This window comes from Nipponia nippon, unplaced genomic scaffold (assembly GCF_047370975.1).
Source record: "Nipponia nippon isolate SJK-2023a ecotype South Korea unplaced genomic scaffold, ASM4737097v1 scaffold_55, whole genome shotgun sequence".
NCBI lineage: Eukaryota > Metazoa > Chordata > Aves > Pelecaniformes > Threskiornithidae > Nipponia > Nipponia nippon.
In genome coordinates this window covers 199,200-217,368 of record NW_028262375.1, presented here as the reverse complement: position 1 = coordinate 217,368, position 18,169 = coordinate 199,200, and the positions used below count along the sequence as shown (strand labels likewise).

Genomic DNA, 18,169 nt, shown 5'->3' with positions numbered 1-18,169 from the left:
CTACTGCGCATGCTCTAAAGGGGAAGGGGCGTGTCCCCAGGCCACGCCCACCCGCTCCGCGCGTCTCCGCATGCGTCCGGCGGGAAGGCGTGCGTGTGGCGTCACCGCGCGCCCCGGAAGGGCTACGGAGCGTTTCCGGCGGGAACCCGGAAGCGGCGGCGGCGGCCGCCGGTGGAGCGGGGTGGCGGGGCGGCCCATGGCTGCGGGGCGGCGGCGGCGGCGGCGGAGGCGGGGGGGCGGCGGCGGCGATGGGGTCGCAGGCGCTGCAGGTACTGCGGCAGGGGGTGTGGGCCTCGCTCACTGGCGGCTGGTTCCTGGACCCGCACCAAAGCGCCTTCGCCAACTGCTTCCACCTCTACGCCTGGCTCTTCCTGCTGGGGCTGCCGCTCGTCCTCTACACGGTGAGGCGGGGGTCCGGGGCGGGGGTCCCGGGGTCCGGGAGGGGCCCTGGGGGGGTCTGAGGGGTCTCGGTGGGGTCCTGGGGGCCGGGAGGGAGCCTGGGGGGGACCAGGAGAGGCTCAGGGGGCTCCTGGGGGGGCTCTGAGGGCTGGGGGGGGGGGGGTCCTGGGGGGAGTCTGAGGGGCCCTGGGGGGTCCCGGGGTCCGGGAGGGGCCCGGGGGGTCTGAGGGGTCCCAGCGGGGTCCTGGGGGCTGGGAGCAGCCTGGGGGGGATCTGTGGGGGCCCGAGGGGTCCTGGGGGCTGGGAGGATCCCAGGGGGGTTCTGAGGACTGGGAGGGAGCTGGGGGGGGCAGGAGAGGCTTAGGGAGCTCCTGGAGGGGTCTCTAAGAGCTGGGGGGGTCCTGGGGGCTGGGAGGGGTCCTGTGGGCTGGGAGGGAGCCTGGGGGGACCAGGAGAGGCTCAGGGGGCTCCTGGGAGGGGCTCTGAGGGCTGGGGGGAGTCTGAGGGGTCCTGGGGGGGGGTCCTAGGGTCCGGGAGGGGCCCTGGTGGGGTCTGAGGGGTCCCGGCGGGGACATGGGGGCTGGGAGGGAGCCTGGGGGCGTTCTGAGGACTGGGAGGGAGCCTGAAGGAGACCAGGAAGGGCTCAGGAGGCTCCTGGGCGCCTCTGGGGGGATCTCTAAGGGCTGGGAGCAGTCCTGGTGGCATCTGGGGGGGTCTCTGGGGGCCAGGATGGGGTCTGGAGTGGGGTCTGGGTGTTGGGAGAGGCCCGGGGGGGGCCTCTGGGGTCCTGGGGGGGTCCTGGGTGCTAGGAGGGGCCCCTGAGGGGCCTTTGGAGGGGGGGCTCTGAGGTCCCGGAGGGATCCTGAGGGGGTCCTGGGTGCTGGGAGGGGGACTTGGGGGGCTCAGGAGGGTCCTGGGAGCCAGGATAGGGCCTGGGGGGAGCAGAAGGGATCTTTGGGGGGTCCTGGGGGCCAGGAGGGGGCTCGGGGGGGGTGGGGGCGTCCTGGGGGGTGGGAGGGCTCCTGGGGGGAGTCCCGGGCGCTGGAGGGGACTCTGGGGAGGGGTCCCGGGAGGCCTGGGGGGGCTCTTGGGGCTGGGGGGAGCCTGGGGGTCCTGGGGGTGCTGCTGACCCCCCCCCCCCAGGCGCTGCCCCCCAGCCCGGGGGTGGGGGCCCTGTACTGCGGGCTGGTGGCCGCTTTCTTCACGGCGGTGAAGACAGTGAACTACCGGCTGCACGCCATGTTCGACCGGGGGGCCGAGCCTGAGGGGGACCCCGAGGGGGGCGGCGAGGGGGGGGCGGCTGCCCTGCTGCGCCCCCGCACCCCTGAGGAGGGGGAGAGCCCCCCGGGGTGAGCTGGGGGGTGTTGGGGGGGACGGGGGTGGGTGGCAGCCCCCGGGGTGGCTTTTGGGGGGGGCACGGAGGGGTTTCGGGGGGACGCGGGGGCTTTTATGGGGCTGGGGTGGGTGCAGAGGGTTTGGGGGGGGATGTGGGGGTGGGTGACAGTGCCTGGGGGGACAGGGGACCCCCGTGGCCGCTTCTGGGGGGGCTGTGGGGGACAATGAGGGGTTCTGGGGGGGGCCTAGGGGCTGGGGGGGCGTGGGCTGGGCTGGGGGGGATCTGTGGGGCACCCTGGGGGGTTTTTGGGTGCTGCAGGGGGCACCTTGGGGGTCTGTGGATGCCCCAGGGAGAAAGGGGGTGCCTGGGGGGGTCCCAGGGGTCTGGGGGTGCCCCGGGGTGGCTGGGGGGTGCAGGGGTCCCCGCACCCCCACTGACGGCCCCCCGCAGCCCCCCCGGCGCGGGGGTGGAGCTGTCGGTGTTCCGGCGGCCGGGCTCGACCCCCCCCGTGCGCTGCAGCTCCCAGCACTCGCTCTGCGGCTTCAACCAGCTCTCGGTGAGTGGGGGGGGCCGTATCCCCCCATAACCCCCCATGTCCCCCTGTGAGCCCCCCACGTTCCTGTCTCCCCCGTAACTCCCCCATGTCCTTGTGTCCCCCCCTAACCCCCCATGTCCCCCCCAGGAGCTGCTGCCGCACTTGGAGGACGCCGGAGCAGCCAGGGGTGAGCGTCACCGTCCCCGCGCCCCCCCCAAAACCCTGAGACCCCCACCCCGACGTGTGTGTCCCCCCCTTAACACGCTTGTCGTCCGTGTGTGTCCCCCCCCGCCCCCAGACATTCGTCAGTTGGTGCGGGAGCAGGGCAGCAACAACGTCATCGTCACCGCGGCCGACCGCGACCGCCTGCGCCGCGGACCCCCTGCCGCCACCGGTGGGTCTGGGGGGGACACGGGGGGACGCAGGGCGCCGGGGGGGGGCAGCCCAGACCCTGGGGTCCCCCCCTGACCGTCTCCCCCAGCTGCAGGGAGCCCGGCGGCCGGCGGCACGGAGGAGGAGGAGGGGGGGGTCCCGGCCGGCAGCCCCCCGCCGTCCCCCCCGGCCCCCCGGCGCGGGGGCTCGGCGGAGAGCGGGCTGAGCGGGGCGGGGCCGGGGCGGGGCACCCCCAGCAGCCAGCGCACGGCCTCCACCCGCCTGGACAGCCCAGGGGCCCCCCCGGCCGGCAGCGACACCGACCCCCCCTCGGAGGCTGAGCCCCCCCCCGGGGTTCTGGGGGGCCACAGGGGGTCCTCGGGGGGCTCCAGCCTCAGCCTGGCCTCCAGCCGCCGCCCCCCTTCCTCCTCTTCCTCCTCCTCCTCCTCCTCTTCCTCCTCCTCCTCCAGCCTCTCAGCTGAGTCGCCCCCCGCCGCCCCCCCGCCCCCCCCCAGCCCCCCTGGCCAAGGCCGACCTGGAGGCCCCCCCCGAGGGGGGCAGGGGGCAGGCGGACGGGGGGACCCCCCCGGAGGGCGACCGGCCAGGGGAGACCCCCGGCGCAGGAGGTGAGCGGGGCCGGGGGGGTTCGGTCCCATAGTGGAAAGATTTGGGGGTTCAGCCCCAAAAGGGGGGGGGTCTGGGGGGGTTCCAACCCTATAGTGGGGAGATGTAGGGGTCCAGCCCCATAATTGGGGGGGGCTGGGGGGGGTTGCAGCCCCATAATGGGAAGATTTTAGGGTTCAGTCCCATAGCGGGTGGGTTTGCGAGCGATCTAGCCCCATAGTGGGAAGATTTGGGGGTCCAGTCCCATCATGGCGGGGTCGGGAAGGTTTCCAGCCCCGTAGTGGGAAGATTTGGGGGTTCAGTTCCATAATGGGGGGGCCTGAGGGGGTTCCAGCTCCGTAGTGGGAAGGTTTGGGGGTTCAGCCCCATAGTGGGGGCGTCTGGAGAAGATTTGAGCCCCGGGGCGGGGGGGGGTTGCAGCCCCATAGTGGGAAGATTGGGGGTCACCCACTCTATAATTGGGGTGTCTGGGACATTTGGGGGGGCTCCAGCCCCATCGCGGGAAGCCTGGGGGTCCTGGGGGGCTGTGGGCACCCCCCCACCCCTCTCCCCCCCCCACCCCCAGCACTGGGGGGGCAGTGGGGGGCCCCCCCAGGACAGGCCCCCGGCCGCCGCCACCACGCCGGCTCCAACCCCACGCCGCCCTCCTCCGCCATGGGCTCCCCCCCCAGGTAAGCCCCCTCCTCTTCCTCTCCCCCCCCCTCCCCATGTCCCCCCAACCCCCCTGACCCCCCGTGCCCCCCCAGCCCCCCCGAGCCCCCCCGGGGCCGCCCGGGACCCCCGGGCCGGGCGCTGACGCTGCCGGCAGCCCTGCAGCTGGCGGGGGCCCTGCTGCTGCCCCGTGGGGCCCTGCACGAGGCGGCCGCCTTCGACGACACCTCCGAGGGCGCCGTCCACTACTTCTACGACGAGAGTGGTGAGATGCGGACCCCCGGGACCCCCCAAAACCCCCCCGGGACCCCCCCAAAACCCCCCCGGACCCTCTCAAACCCCTCCTTGCTCCCCACAGGTGTCCGGCGCTCCTACACCTTCGGGGCGGCCGGCGGTGGCTACGAGAACCCCGTGGGGCAGCAGAGCGGGGCCGAGCCCCCGGCCAGCGGCGCATGGTGACGGGGGGCTGCTGCAGGGTGGGGGTGGGGGGGTTGGGGTGTCCTGGCCCCATAGCAGGGGGGTTTGGGGTGTCCTGACCCCGTAGCAGGGGGGGGTGGGGGAGCTGTGCACCAGAGTTGGGAGATTTGGGGTGTCTCAGCCCTGTAGTGAGAAATTTTGGGTGTCTCTGGTCCCATAACTGCGAGATTTGGGGTGTCCCAGCCCTGTAACTGGAAAATTTGGGGTGTCCCTGGTTCCATAACTGGGGGATTTGGGGTGTCCCAGCCCTGTAGCAAGAAATTTAGGGTGCCCCACTCGTATGCCCAGGCAATTTGGGGTGCGCCAAGCCTGTAGCAGATTTGGGGCGTCCTGGTGCCATAGCTGTGGTGTTTGGGGGGGGGTCCTGGTCCCATAACTGGGAGATTTGGGGTGCCCGAGCCCAATAATGGGGGATTGGGGGGTCCTGGTCCCATAACTGGGAGATCTGGGGGGTCCCAGCCCCACAGCAGGGGGCTTTGGGGGTTCAGCCCCCCCTCACACCCCATGTCCCGTCCCCGTCCCCCCCCCCCCCCAGGGACCGTCACTCACCCTCCTCCAGCGTCACCTCGGCGGAGGCGGCCGAGGGCCCCCCCCGTCCCCTGGGGGGGCTGCCGCTGCGCCGGGGACCCCTCGAGGCGCCTGAGGTGAGTGGGGGGCACACGGGGGGGGGACGGACGGACAGGGGGGACACGGAGGGGGCGATTTGGGGGGGGCACGCCCATGACCCCACGTTTGTCCCTCTCGGGGGGTCCAGGGGGGTCTGGGGGTCTGGGGGGGGTGACAAGGGACCGGTGTCACCCCCGTCCCCCCCAGCTGGAGCTGCTGGAGCCCCCCCGGGAGCCGGCAGGGGCCCGGCCCCCCCCTCGCCGCGCCTACCGCTGCCGGGTGCTGCCGGGGCGCTGGGTGCGCCTGCGCTACGACCGCCTGGCCCTGCTGGCCCTGCTCGACCGGTGAGTGGCACTGGGGGGGCCGGGACCCCCCCGGGACCCCTGGGCCCTTCTGTGGCGCTGGGGGGTGGCCCCGAGACCCCCCCCCAGCCACGGCGGTGGCCCCAAACCCACCCCAGCCTTCGGTGGCTTGGGAATGTCCCTGAGACCCCCCCCCAGGTTTGGGGACGTCCCTGGGACCCTCCTCGATACCAGGGATGTCCCCAAACCCCCCCACACCTTGGGGACATCCCCGAGACCCCTGCCATCACCCCAGGGTGTCCCCAAGCCCCCTCCTCACTTTGGGGACATCCCCAAGACCTCCCCCCGGGATGTCCCCCAACCCCCCAGGGATGTCCCCAAGCCCCCCACGACCCCAGGGATGTCCCCCGGGCTCCCCAGCACCGCTGGGGTCCCCCATCCACCCCCCCCCACTCACGGGGGTCCCGTGTGCATCCCCCCCCACAAGCCGTCACTTTGCAGGAACCGGCGGGTGCCGGAGAACGTGCTGGCGGTGGCCCTGGTGGCCTTGGTGGCCTTTTTGGGCTACGGGCTGCTGCTGCGGGGCCTCTTCCGTGACCTCGGCCTCTTCCAGTTCTGCCTTGTCATCGCCGGCTGCCAGTACTCCCTGCTCAAGGTGGGGGGCCAGGGGGGCAAGGGGGTCTCTGGGGGGGCCAGAGGGGTCTCTGGGGGGCAGGGGGCCCTGGGGGGGCAGAGGGGGCCCTCAGGGGGTCCCTGAGAGGGCAGAGGGGGTCCCCAGGGGGTAAAGGGTTCCTTGGGGGGGCACGGGGGGTCTCCGGGGGTCCCTGAGAGGGCAGAGGAGCCCCGAGGGGGTCCCTGAGGGGGCAAAGGGGGTTCTCAGGGGGTCCTTGGGGGGACAAAGGGGTCCCTGGGGGGCAGAGGGGTCCCAAGGGGTCCCTCAGGGTGGAAAGGGGGGTCCCTGGGGTGCAAAGGGGGTCCCTCAGGGTGCAGAGGGGTCCCTGGGGGGCAGAGGGGTCCCCAGGGCCCCCCCGTCCCCACCGCGTCCCCTCTCCTCTCCCAGAGCGTGCAGCCGGACGCCGCCTCCCCCATGCACGTGAGTGACTGGGGGGGCTCTATAGGGGCCTGGGGGCGGCCTATAGGCGCTCTATAGCTTCCTGCGGGCCCCTATACTTGCTGTATGGCTGAGGGGCTTACACACGTCGCATTGTTCTGCGGGGGGGGGCTCCTATACGGGCTACGTGGTTCTAAGGACGTCTTTACGCACGCCGTATGGTTCGGGGGGGACCCTACAGATAACGTATGGTCCTGGGGGGGACCCTACGGATGATATATGGTCCTGGGGGGGATGCCTGTATGTGCTGTATGGCCCTTGGGGTGTTCCTAGACGCAGCGTATGCTTTGCGGGGGCTGTATACATTCTATACGATTACAAACACGCGTTTATAGCTGTTTTAGGGTCCTGGGAGAGTCTGTATATACAGTCTACGACTTCGGGGCTGTGTTTGTGCGGGCTATATGGTTCGGGGAAGGGTTATACGCATGCCGCAAGATTCTGAAATGATCTCTGTAGTTGGTTGGTGGCCACAGCGGGGCTCCTATAGGGGCTGTATGGCCCTGGGGGTGTTTTTGCACGCGCTGTAGGGTTCAGGGAAGGCTGCGTATATGCTTTGGGAGTGTAAACGGGCGCCTATGTGTGCTTTATGGTCCTGGGGGCGTTCCTGTATGCGCTGTGTGGTTCTGAGGGAAAGTTTCTATATGGTTTTTGGGGGGGTCCCTGTGTGGGCTGTATGGCCCTGGGGGGGTCCCTATGTGGGCTGTAGGGTCTTGGGGGGGTCCCTATGTGGGCTGTAGGGTCTGGGGGGCCCCAAGAGGGGGACCTGTGCCCGCTCTACATCCCACGGGGGTCTCCAAAGCTGCCATACGGCCCCAGGGGTCCCTCCGGGGGGGTCCGAGGAGGGCAAGGGCGCCTGGGGGGGTCCCGTGCCGCCCGCGCTCACCCCCTCCCCGCAGGGCCACAACCGGCTGATCGCCTACAGCCGCCCCCTCTACTTCTGCCTGGCCTGCGCCCTCATCTGGGGGCTGGACGCCGCCGCCCGCGCCCCCCCCGCGTCCCCCCCGGCCCCCGCCCCGCTCTGCGGCCTCCCCCTCCTCACCCCCGCCGCCGCCCGCGCCGCCCGCGACGTCGCCACCGGTGAGACGCAGACCCCGGGGCGGGGGGGAAGGGGGACCCCTCGCTGCCCCCCCTGCCCCCCGCCTCATTTTGGGGTCCCCCCCGTCCCCCCGCAGCCTTCACGCTCTGCTTCCCCCTGGTTTTCCTGCTGGGGCTGCTGCCGCAGGTCAACACCTGCCTGATGTACCTGCTGGAGCAGGTCGACATGCACGTCTTCGGCGGCACCGGTAGGCTCTGCGGACCCCCCCCGAGGGTCTCGGACCCCCCCCCCCGAGGGTCTGGGGACCCCGTTTTGGGTGCGGGGGGGGGGGTTTCATGCTCACCCCCCTCCCCCCCGCAGCCGCCACCAGCCCCCTGGCCGCGCTCTACGGGCTGGCCCGCAGCCTCCTGGTCGCCGCCGTGCTCTACGGCTTCTGCCTGGGGGCCATCCAGGTACGGGGGGCTCCGGGGGGGTCCCTGACCTGCCCTGGGGGTCCCTGATGTGCCATGGGGTCCTGGGGGGGTCCCTGACCTGCTCTGAGGGTCCCTGATGTGCCATGGGGTCCTGGGGGGGTCCCTGACCTGCTCTGGGGGTCCCTGATGTGCCATGGGGTTCTGGGAGGGTCCCTGATCCGTCCTGGGGGTCCCTGATGTGCTGGGGGGTCCTGGGGGGTCCCTGACTTGCTCTGGGGGTCCCTGAGCTGCCATGGGGTCCCCAGGGGGTCCCTGAGCTGCCCCAGGAGGTCTCAACCTGCCCCAGGGGGGTCTTGATCTGCCCCGAGGGTCCCTGAGCTGCCCCGGGGTCTCTCTGGGGTTTGAATCTGTCCTTGGGGGGGCTCTGGCTGGTTCGGCGGGGGCTCGGGGGGCCCTGGCTGGTTTTGGGGGGCTCAGGGGGGTTCCTGGGGGGTTCAAACCCACCTGGGGGGTCTCCAAGCAGCCTGCGGGGCTCGGGGAGTCCCCAGGGCAACTCGGGGGGTCCCTGGGGTGGCTCGGGGGGTCCCTGTGGGCCCCAGGGGGGTTGTGGGGTGCCCGTGCCCCCCCCGACGCCCCCCACTGCCCCACAGGCGCCGTGGGGGGAGCAGCAGGTCCCCCTCCTCTTCTCCGTCTTCTGCGGGCTCCTGGTCGCCGCCTCCTACCACCTCAGCCGCCAGAGCAGCGACCCGGCCCTGCTGTGGTGGGGGGCTCGGGGGGCTGCGGGAGGAATGGGGGGGGTCCCCGGGGGGGGGGGGGCACCGGGGGACCCCTGGGGACATGGGGGAGGCGGTCCTGGGCACCCAAGTCCCCCTGCTCGGGGTGGGGGGTTCTGGATGCCTGGGTCCCCCTTTTGGGGGTTTGGGGGAGTCCTGGATGCCTGGGTCCCCCTTTTGGGGTGGGGGGTGGGGTCCCGGATGGCTGTGTCCCCCTTCTTGGGTTTGGGGGGATCCTGGACGCCTGGGGCCCCCTTCTTGGGGTTTGGGAGGGGTCCTGGATGCCTGGTCCCCTTTTTTGGGGGGTGGGGGGGTCCTGGAGACCTTGGGTTTTGGGGGAGTCCTGGACGCCTGCGTCTCCCTTTTGGGGGTTTGGGGGGGTTCTGGACCCCCGCATCCCCCCCCTTGGGTTTTGGGGGGGTCCCGGACTCCCACATCACCCCCAGGTCCCTGATCCGGGCCAAGCTGTTCCCCGAGCTGGAGAGCTGCAGCCCCGAGGGGCCGCCGGGCAGCGAGGTCCGGGACCCCCTCCCCGAGCAGCTGCGCGCCTCCCTGGTGAGGACGGGGCGGGGGGGGCGGGGATGGCGGGGGGGGGACACAGGGACGCTGCGGGTGCTTGGGGGACATTTGGGGGTGATGGGAGGACATTGGGGATGCTGGGGGGGGACACTGGGGGGTGTTGAGGGTGATGGGAGGGACATTGGGGACACTGGGGGGGTGTTGGGGACACTGGGGACACTTAGGGGGTGACGGTGGGACGTTGGGGACAGTAAGGGTTGTTGGGGATGATGGGAGGGATGTTGGGGACACTGGGCGGGTGTTGGGGACGATGGGAAGGACATTGGGGGTCCTGGGGGGGTCTTGGGGACACCCGGGGGGTGACAGTGGGACGTTGGGGATGATGGGAGGGATGTTGGGGACACTGGGGGGGTGACGGTGGGATGTTGGGGACACCGGGGGTTGTTGGGGACGCCATGGGGAGCTTGGGGACACCGCGGCGGGGCCGGGGCCCCCGTGGGGACGCAGGTGGCCCCCGTGGGGACCCGGGTGGGGACAGGTCACTGGGGTCCCCGCGCTGACGCCCCCCCGCAGCGGGAGATCCTGCTCTCGGACCTGGTGGTCTGCCCGGCGGTGGCCGTGCTGACCTTCGCCATCAGCGCCAGCACCGTCTTCATCGCCCTCAAGGTACAGGGAGGGGACAGGGGGCGCTGGGGAGGGGGACAGGGGGGTCCCAGCAGCCCTGACCCCGCTGTGTCCCTCTCCCCAGTCGGTGCTGGGCTACGTCCTGCACGGGCTAGTGGCCCTGCTGGGGCTGGTGGCCCATTACCTCCTGCCCCAGCTCCGCAAGCAGCTGCCCTGGGGCTGCCTGGCCGGGCCGGTGCTGCGGCCCCGTGAGTACAGCCAGTTCGAGGTCCGCGGTAGGTGGGGGACAGCTCGGGGGGGGACATGGGGGTGTCCCCCGCGCCCCGCTGACCCCCCCGCCGTCGTGTGTGTCCCCCCCCAGGCGCGGCGCAGCTGATGTGGTTCGAGAAGGCGTTTGCGGGGCTGCAGGCGCTGGAGCGGCTCTGCCTGCACCCCGCCGTCGTGCTGCACGCCCTCACCCACCAGGCGCAGGACCTCAGCGCCCGCCCCGACGCCGGCTGCCTGCAGTAGGGACCCCCCCTCCCCGGGACCCCCTGCTTGGGGGACAGAGCCTCCTCCAGCACCCCTGTCCCTGGGCAGACCCCCTGACTGGGACGCACTGCCCGCCCTGGGGTCCTTACTGGGGCTCAGCCTACCTTGGGGGTCCCCAGTGCACCCTTGGGACCCCCTAACCCACCCTGGGACCCCCAACCCACCTCTGGGGACCCCCAACCCACCCCCAGAGCCCCTAATATGCCCCAGGACCCCCCGCCCTTTTTGCACCACCCAACTGGGCCCTGCCTGCTTGCTCGGGGGGGGGGTCCATGGGGTGCTGGGGTGGTCTAGAGGGTGCTGGGTGCCCCTGGGGGGGGTCTGGGGGTCCCCAGCATGGTTGGGGTCCCCTGGGGTGACTGGGGAGTGGTCTGGGGGGTGCTGGGTGCTCTGGGGGGTTCTGGGGGTCCCCAGCTTGGTTGGGGTCCCCCAGGGGTGCTGGGTGCCCCCGGGGGCGACTGGGGGGTGCTGGGGGTCCCCAGCATGGTTGGGGTCCCCCAGGGTGGCTGGGGGGGGCCTGGGGGGTGCTGGGTGCCCTGGGGGGGTCTGGGGGTGCCGGGGGGGCACCCAGGGGGTGCAGGGTGGGGGTCCCTAGCACCCCACAGGCGCTCGGGGAGCCCACACCTCGTCGGCAGGGGGTCTGGCGGGGCCACGTCGTTCACGCTGTGTGTCTGTGTGTCCCCCCGTGACGTGTGTGTCCGTCCCCCCCCAGCGCCCGGGCGCTGCTGCTGACGGCGGCGGGGCTGCGGCTGCTGCGGGGGTCCTTCTGCAGCCCCTCGCAGCTGCCCCCCGCCCTGGCCCTCGCCCTCCTGCTCTTCCGCTGCGACTTCCCCCGCCTCTCCCAGGGGCTGCTCCTCGACCTCTTCCTCGCTTCCTTCCTCGCCGCCAAGGTGGGTGGGGGTCCGGGGGGACATGGGTGTCAGGGGGGGATCCAGGGGGGATCTGAGGGGGACCTGGGGGGACCCCAGTGTCTGGGGTGGGGGGGACATGGGCGTCTGGGGGGACATGGGTGTCAGGGGGGATCTGGGTGTCTGGGGGGATGTGGGGCTGCAGGGAGGGATCTGGGGGGACCTGGGTGGCCAGGGAGGGACCCCAGTGCCTGGGGGGGGACGGGGACATGGGCGTCTGGGGGCGATCCGGGTGTTTGGGGGGACCTGGGTGGCCAGGGGGGACCCGAGGGGGACCCAGGCATCTGGGGGGACCCAGGCATCTGGGATGGGGGGACGTGGGCATCTAGGGGGGATTCAGGTGTCTGGGGGAACATGGGACTGTAAGGAGGGATCTTGGGGGGGACCTGGGTGTCCAGGGGGGACCAGGGGGTGACCCAGGCACCTGGGGGGACCCTGGCACCAAGGGTGGGGGGGACAGACGGCCATCCAGGGGGGATTCAGGCATTTGGGGGGGGACGTGGGGCTGCAGGGAGGGAGATGGGGGCACCCAGGTGTTTGGGGGGGACCCCAGCATCCCGGGGGGACCCCGGCGCCGGGGCTGACGGGTGCCCCCAGCTCTGGGACCTGCTGTACAAGCTGCGCTTCGTGCTGACCTACATCGCGCCGTGGCAGATCACCTGGGGCTCGGCCTTCCACGCCTTCGCCCAGCCCTTCGCCGTGCCCCGTATCCTGCGGCCGGGGGGAGCCGGGGGGAACCGGGGGGCTGGGGGCTCCCCAGGGCATGGGGGGCTCTGGCTGGGCTGTGGGGAGGGGGCTGGGGTCCCTCTGTGGGGTCGGGGTCCTCCCGTGGGTTGGGGTGTCGCCTGGGCCAGGCTCCCTTGTAGCTCGGGGTCTGGGGGTGGGTCGGGGTCCCCCCATGGGGTCGGAGGCTCTTGGTGGGGTTGGGGTCCCCTCTGGGGGTTGGGGTCCCCCTCAGAACTGGATTCTTGCTATGGATCGGGGTCCAGGTGTGGGTCAGGGTCTCTTTATGGGGTTGGGGTCCCCCAGAGCTGGATTTTCCCTGGGGGTTGGGGTCCGGGTGTGGGTCGGAGGGTCCGTTTATGGGGTTGGGGTCCCCCCCATGGCTTGGGGTCCCCCAGAGCTGGATTTTCCCTGGGGGTTGGGGTCTCCCCATGGGTTGGGGACCCCCAGAGCTGGGTTTTCCCTGGGGGCTGGGGTCCCTCCGTGGGGTCAGGGTCCGTCGGCGGGGCCAGGCCCCCCGCGGTGGGGGTCTCGGTGGGTCGGTGGCCCTTGACGGGGCAGACTCGGGGCTGCTGCTGGCGCAGGCGGTGCTGGGGGCCCTGCTCTCCTCCCCGCTGGCCCCGCTCCTGGGCAGCGCCCTCTTCCTCCTCTCCTACGCCCGCCCCGTCAAGTTCTGGGAGCGCGACTACAAGTGAGGGGGGTCCTGGGGGGCTGGGGAGGGGCCAGGGTGGGGTTTTGGGGGGATACGGGGGGCTGGGGGGTCCTGGGGGCTGGGGAGGGGCCAGGGTGGGCTTTGGGAGGATATGGGGGGGCTAAGGGGGTTCTTGGGGTCTGGGGAGGGGTCTCGAGGGGGGCTAGGGGGGTCCTGGGGGGCTGGGGACGGGCCAGGGTGGGGTTTGGGGGGGATATGGGGGGCTGGGGTCAGCGTGGCCCTGAGCCCCCCGCCCCCCAGCACCAAGAGGGTGGATCACTCCAACACCCGCCTGGCCACCCAGCTCGACCGCAACCCCGGTGGGTGCCCCCCGGCGCGGACCCCCGGCACCCGCCCCCACCATGGCCCCTCGCAGCCCCCGGCGTGGTGCCCAGGGCCCCCCAGCCCGCCCCATAGCCCCCCCATAGCCCCCCTGGGACCCCGCAGCCCCCAGCCCCCCCATAGCCCCTCCATAAGCCCCCCCATAGCCCCCTTGGGACCCTGTAGCCCCCAGCCCACCCCATAGCCCCCTATATCCCCCCGTATCCCCCCACTGCCATCCTAGCCCTATAGCCCTCCTATATCCCCCCTACATCCCCCTCCGGTGCCATCCCAGCACCCAGGGGCTCCCCCAGCCAGCCCCATAGCCCCCTATAGCACCCCATATCCCCCCATATCCCCCTCCGGTGCCATCCCAGCACCCAGGGGCTCCCCCAGCCAGCCCCATAGCCCCCTATAGCACCCCATATCCCCCCATATCCCCCTCCGGTGCCATCCCAGCACCCAGGGGCTCCCCCAGCCTGCCCCATAGCCCCCTATATCCCCCTATATCCCCCTCCGGTGCCATCCCAGCACCCAGGGGCTCCCCCAGCCTGCCCCATAGCCCCCTATATCCCCCTATATCCCCCTCCGGTGCCATCCCAGCACCAGGGGCTCCCCCAGCCTGCCCCACAGCCCCTATAGCTCCCCCTATAGCCCCCCCCCCACTGACGTGCGTGCCCCAGGTTCGGATGACAACAACCTCAACTCCATCTTCTACGAGCACCTGACGCGGGCGCTGCAGCGGGCGCTGAGCGGGGACCTGGAGCTGGGGCGCTGGGGCCCGGCCGCCGCCGGGGACTGCTTCGTCCTGGCCTCCGACTCCCTCAACGCCCTCGTCCACCTGGTGGAGGTGGGACACGGGCTGGTCACCTTCCAGCTGCGCGGCCTCGAGTTCCGGGGTGAGCGGGGCCGGCGGGGGGCCGGGCGCCCCGCGGCGGGGCCGGGCAGCTCGCCGGGGAGCGGGAGATGGGCTGGGCGCCTTGCGAGCAGGGACTGGGGACAGATTGGGGCCATCCCTGTCCCTGCTGGTGTCCCCGTCCCCATAAAGGGGACATTGGGGCCATCCCTCTCCCCACCACTGTCCCCTTTATGGGGACACTGGGGCCATCCCTGTCCCTGCTGGTGTCCCCGTCCCCATAAAGGGGACATTAGGGCCCTCCCTGTCCCCACTGATGTCCCCATCCCCACTCACATCTGTGTCCTTGCATGGTGTCCCCTTCCTGGGGGATCAGGGATGGATTGGGGACGTTCCTGTCCCTGCTGATGTCCCTGTCCCCCCTTGCTGTCCCCTTCCCGGGGAATCAGGGACGAATTAGGGACCTCCCTGTCTCCGCTGATGTCCCTGTCCCCTCTGCTGTCCCCTTCCTGGGGGATCAGGGATGGACTGGGGAGCTCCCTGTCCCTGCTGATGTCCCTGTCCCCTCTGATGTCCCCTTCCCAGGGGACTGGGGATGGATTGGGGACCTCCCTGTCCCTCCTGGTGTCCCCATCCTCACTTGCTGTCCCCTTCCCGGGGGATCGGGGGCAGCCTGGGACCCCTGCGACCCTGCCGTCGGGGAGACCGCCGCGTCCCCGTCCCCACCGAGGTCCCCGTCCCCACCGAGGTCCCCGTCCCCACCGAGGTCCCCGTCCCCGCAGGCACCTACTGCCAGCAGCGGGAGGTGGAGGCCATCACGGAGGGGGTGGACGAGGACGAGGGCTGCTGCTGCTGCGAGCCGGGCCACCCCCCGCACGCCCTGAGCTTCAACGCGGCCTTCGGGCAGCGCTGGCTGGCCTGGGAGGTGGCGGCCGCCCGCTACGTGCTGGAGGGCTACAGCATCAGCGACAACAACGCGGGCGCCATGCTGCAGGGCTTCGACCTGCGCCGCGTCCTCCTCACCTACTACGTCAAGGTGGGGCTGGGGGGGCTGGGCACCGGGGAGGGGGCTTGGCACCAGGGGAGGGGGCTTTGCACCAGGAGAACAAGCTTGGCACAAGGGGAGGGGGCTTTGCACGAGGGGAGGGGGCCTCGCACCAGGGGAATTGTGTTTTGCACAAGGAAAGGGGGGCCTGGCACCAGGGGAGGGGGCTTTTTACGAGGGGAATTGTGTTCTGCATGGGGGGAAGGGGCTTTGCACGAGGGGGATTGCGCTTTGCACGAGTGTCGGGCCCACCCTGACCCCCCCCTCCCCAGAGCATCATCTACTACGTGACGCGCTCGCCCAAGCTGGAGGAGTGGCTGTCGCACGAGGGGGTGCGCGAGGGGCTGCGCCCCGTCACCGCCCCCGGCTACGCCGACCCCGACCCCACCTTCAGCCCCAACATCGACGAAGACTTCGACCCCCGCCTGGGGGGGCCCAGCCTGCCCGCCTTCCGGCAGGCCTTCCTGGGCTGGATCCAGCACTGCGCCGCCCGCCGCCACCCCGTGAGTCTGGGGGGACGCGGGGGGCGTGGGGGACGGAGGGGACATGGGGGGCGTGGGGGACACGGGGGGACACGGGGGGCGTGGGGGACACCAGCCTTCCTGGGCTGGATCCAGCACTGCGCCACCCGCCCCTGGGTCTGGGGGGGACCTGGGGGGACAGAGGGACGTGGGGGGACAGAGGGGACACCCGTGTCCCCCCCTCCGACCCCGTGTCCCCCCCGTGTCCCCCCCAGCCCGTGGACAAGGACTGGGACTCGCCCCTCGTCACCCTCTGCTTCGGGCTCTGCGTCCTCGGGCGCCGGGCGCTGGGCACCGCCTCCCACAGCATGTCCGCCAGGTGGGACCCCACAGCTGGGGGGGCACCCCGACAGCTGGGGGGGTGGATTCAGGCATCTGGAGGGGACCCAAGTGTCTGGGGGGGGACCCAGGAGTTTGGGGGCATCCCAGGCATCTGGGGGGTACCCGGGGGTCTGGGGGGGGTGGGGATCTAAGTGTCCAGGGGGGTCCTAGGCATCGGGGAGGGGGCACCCAGGCATCTGGGGGGTACGCAGGGGTCTGGGGGGGGGGGGATCTAAGTGTCCAGGGGGGTCCTAGGCATCGGGGAGGGGGCACCCAGGCGTTTGGGGGGTACCCGGGGGTCTGGGGGGGGCACCCAGGTGTCTGGGGGGGTCCCAGGCATCTGGGGGGGCACCCAGGTGTCCAGGGGGTCCCCGGTCACCGGGAGGGGACGCGGGGCATTGGGGGGGTCCCCAGTCCCCGGGGGGGGACGCGGGGCGTCGGGGGGCCCCCGCAGCCCCCCCTGACCCCGCGCCCCCCAGCCTGGAGCCCTTCCTCTACGGCCTCCACGCCCTCTTCAAGGGCGACTTCCGCATCACCTCCCCGCGGGACGAGTGGGTCTTCGCCGACATGGACCTGCTGCACCGCGTGGTGGCCCCCGGCGTCCGCATGGCGCTCAAGCTGCACCAGGTGGGGCCGCGGGGGCCCCTGGGGCTGGGACATGGGGGGGACACATGGTGGGGACCCTGCGGTGGGGACGTGGGGGACATGGGGACCCTGGGGCTGGGACGGGGGGGACACTGGGGGCCCTGCGGTGGGGACGTGGGGGGGACACCGGGGACCCTGGGGCTGGGATTTGGAGGGGACACTGGGGACCTTGGGGCTGGGACACTGGGGGGACACTGGGGACCCTGCAGCGGGGACGTGGGGGACACTGGGGACCCTGGGGCTGGGACATGGGGGGGACAGCGGGGACCCTGCGGCGGGGATGTGGAGGGGACACCGGGGACCTTGGGGCTGGGACATTGTGGGGGGACACTTTGGGGACCCCCTGGAGCTGCCACCGGGGCTGTGACATGATGGGGACACATTGGGGACCACTGACCCCCTTGACGGGGGATGTGACATGGAGGGGACACACTGGGGACCCCCCTGGAGCCGCCATGGGGGCTGTGCCGTGACGGGGACCCCCGGGGACCCCGCTGTCGTCACCACCGGGGCCGTGCCGTGACGGGGACCCCCGGGGACCCCGCCGTCCCCGCCCTGTCCCCCCAGGACCACTTCACGGCGCCGGAGGAGTACGAGGAGGCGGCGGCGCTGTACGAGGCGGTGGCCGCGCACGAGGGCCGCCTGGTGATCTCGCACGAGGGGGACCCGGCCTGGCGCGCCGCCGTGCTGGCCGAGGCGCCCGCGCTGCTGGCCCTGCGCCGCGTGGCCGACGAGGCCGCCGACGAGTACAAGGTGGTGACGCTCAACCGCCGCCACCTCGGCTTCCGCGTCATCAAGGTGAGCGGGCGCTCCCAGTGCCCCCCAGTGCCCTCCCAGTGCCCCCCAGTGCCCTCCCAGTCCCTCCTAGTGATCCCCTAGTGCCTCCCAGTACCTCCCAGTGCCCTTCCAGGGCATCCCAGTCCCTCCCAGTGCCCTCCCAGTGCCTCCTAGTAATCCCCTAGTGCCTCCCAGTGCCCTTCCAGGGTATCCCAGTGCCATCCCAGTGACCCCAGTGCCTTCCTATTGCCTCCCAGTAACTCCTAGTGATCCCCTAGTGCCTCACAGTGCCCTTCCAGTGTTTCCCAGTGCCATCCCAGTGCCTGCCTGTTGCCTCCCAGTCCCTCCCAGGGACTCCCAGTGACACCCAGTGCCCTCCCAGTGCCTCCTAATGCTCTCCTAGTGACTTCCAATGCCCCCCAGTGCCTCCCAGTGACCCCACTGCCTTCCTATTGCCTCCCAGTGATTCCTAGTGATGCCCCAGTGTCTCCCAGTGACCCCCAGTGCCTTCCTAGTGACAGACAGTGCATCCTAATCCTCCCCCAGTGACTCCCAGTGCCCTTCTAGAGCCTCCAGGTGCCTTCCAGTCCCTCCCAGTGCCTTCCTAGTGCCCTTGCAGTGACTCCCAGTGCCCACATCGTGCCTCCCACTGACACCCAGTGCCCTCCCAGCGCCCCCCGGTGCCCACATTGTGCCTCCCAGTGACCCCCAGTGCCCTTCCAGTGCCTTTCAGTGCCCTTCTAATGCCCCCCAGTGTCTTCCAGTCCCTCCCAGTGCCCTTGCAGTGCGCCCCAGTGCCCCCCAGTGCCCACATAGTGCCTCCCAGTGCCCTTCTAGTGCCCCCCAGTGTCTTCCAGTCCCTCCTAGTGCCCCTCAGTGCATCCCAGTGCCCTTGCAGTGCCCCCCAGTGCCCTCCCAGTGCCTTTCTACTGCCCCTCAGTGCATCCCAGTGCCTTGCAGTGACTCCCAGTGCCCACATCGTGCCTCCCACTGACACCCAGTGCCCTCCCAGTGCCCCCCAGTGCCCTTCTAGTGCCCCCCAGTGTCTT

The 18,169-nt window shown here is 71.6% G+C and overlaps 1 protein-coding gene across 1 annotated transcript in view; it reads left to right on the top strand.

Moving 5' to 3' along the window:
* Positions 1-118: 118 nt before the first annotated feature.
* The window catches only part of PCNX3 (pecanex 3), a 22,212-nt gene continuing 4,161 nt past the window's right edge, over positions 119-18,169 (top strand). Inside the window, 32 exon segments of the mRNA XM_087735305.1 lie at positions 119-401; positions 1,543-1,748; positions 2,186-2,291; positions 2,418-2,457; positions 2,569-2,664; positions 2,752-3,137; positions 3,139-3,268; positions 3,832-3,937; positions 4,013-4,182; positions 4,276-4,372; positions 4,930-5,038; positions 5,208-5,344; positions 5,804-5,957; positions 6,363-6,395; positions 7,313-7,493; positions 7,589-7,699; positions 7,813-7,904; positions 8,516-8,625; positions 9,085-9,193; positions 9,731-9,823; positions 9,906-10,056; positions 10,143-10,287; positions 11,025-11,202; positions 11,818-11,926; positions 12,505-12,634; positions 12,896-12,954; positions 13,639-13,854; positions 14,594-14,847; positions 15,129-15,359; positions 15,593-15,696; positions 16,178-16,325; positions 16,911-17,141. Of these exon segments, the coding sequence (XP_087591431.1) occupies positions 249-401; positions 1,543-1,748; positions 2,186-2,291; positions 2,418-2,457; positions 2,569-2,664; positions 2,752-3,137; positions 3,139-3,268; positions 3,832-3,937; positions 4,013-4,182; positions 4,276-4,372; positions 4,930-5,038; positions 5,208-5,344; positions 5,804-5,957; positions 6,363-6,395; positions 7,313-7,493; positions 7,589-7,699; positions 7,813-7,904; positions 8,516-8,625; positions 9,085-9,193; positions 9,731-9,823; positions 9,906-10,056; positions 10,143-10,287; positions 11,025-11,202; positions 11,818-11,926; positions 12,505-12,634; positions 12,896-12,954; positions 13,639-13,854; positions 14,594-14,847; positions 15,129-15,359; positions 15,593-15,696; positions 16,178-16,325; positions 16,911-17,141 (4,575 nt within the window). The 5' untranslated portion in view covers positions 119-248.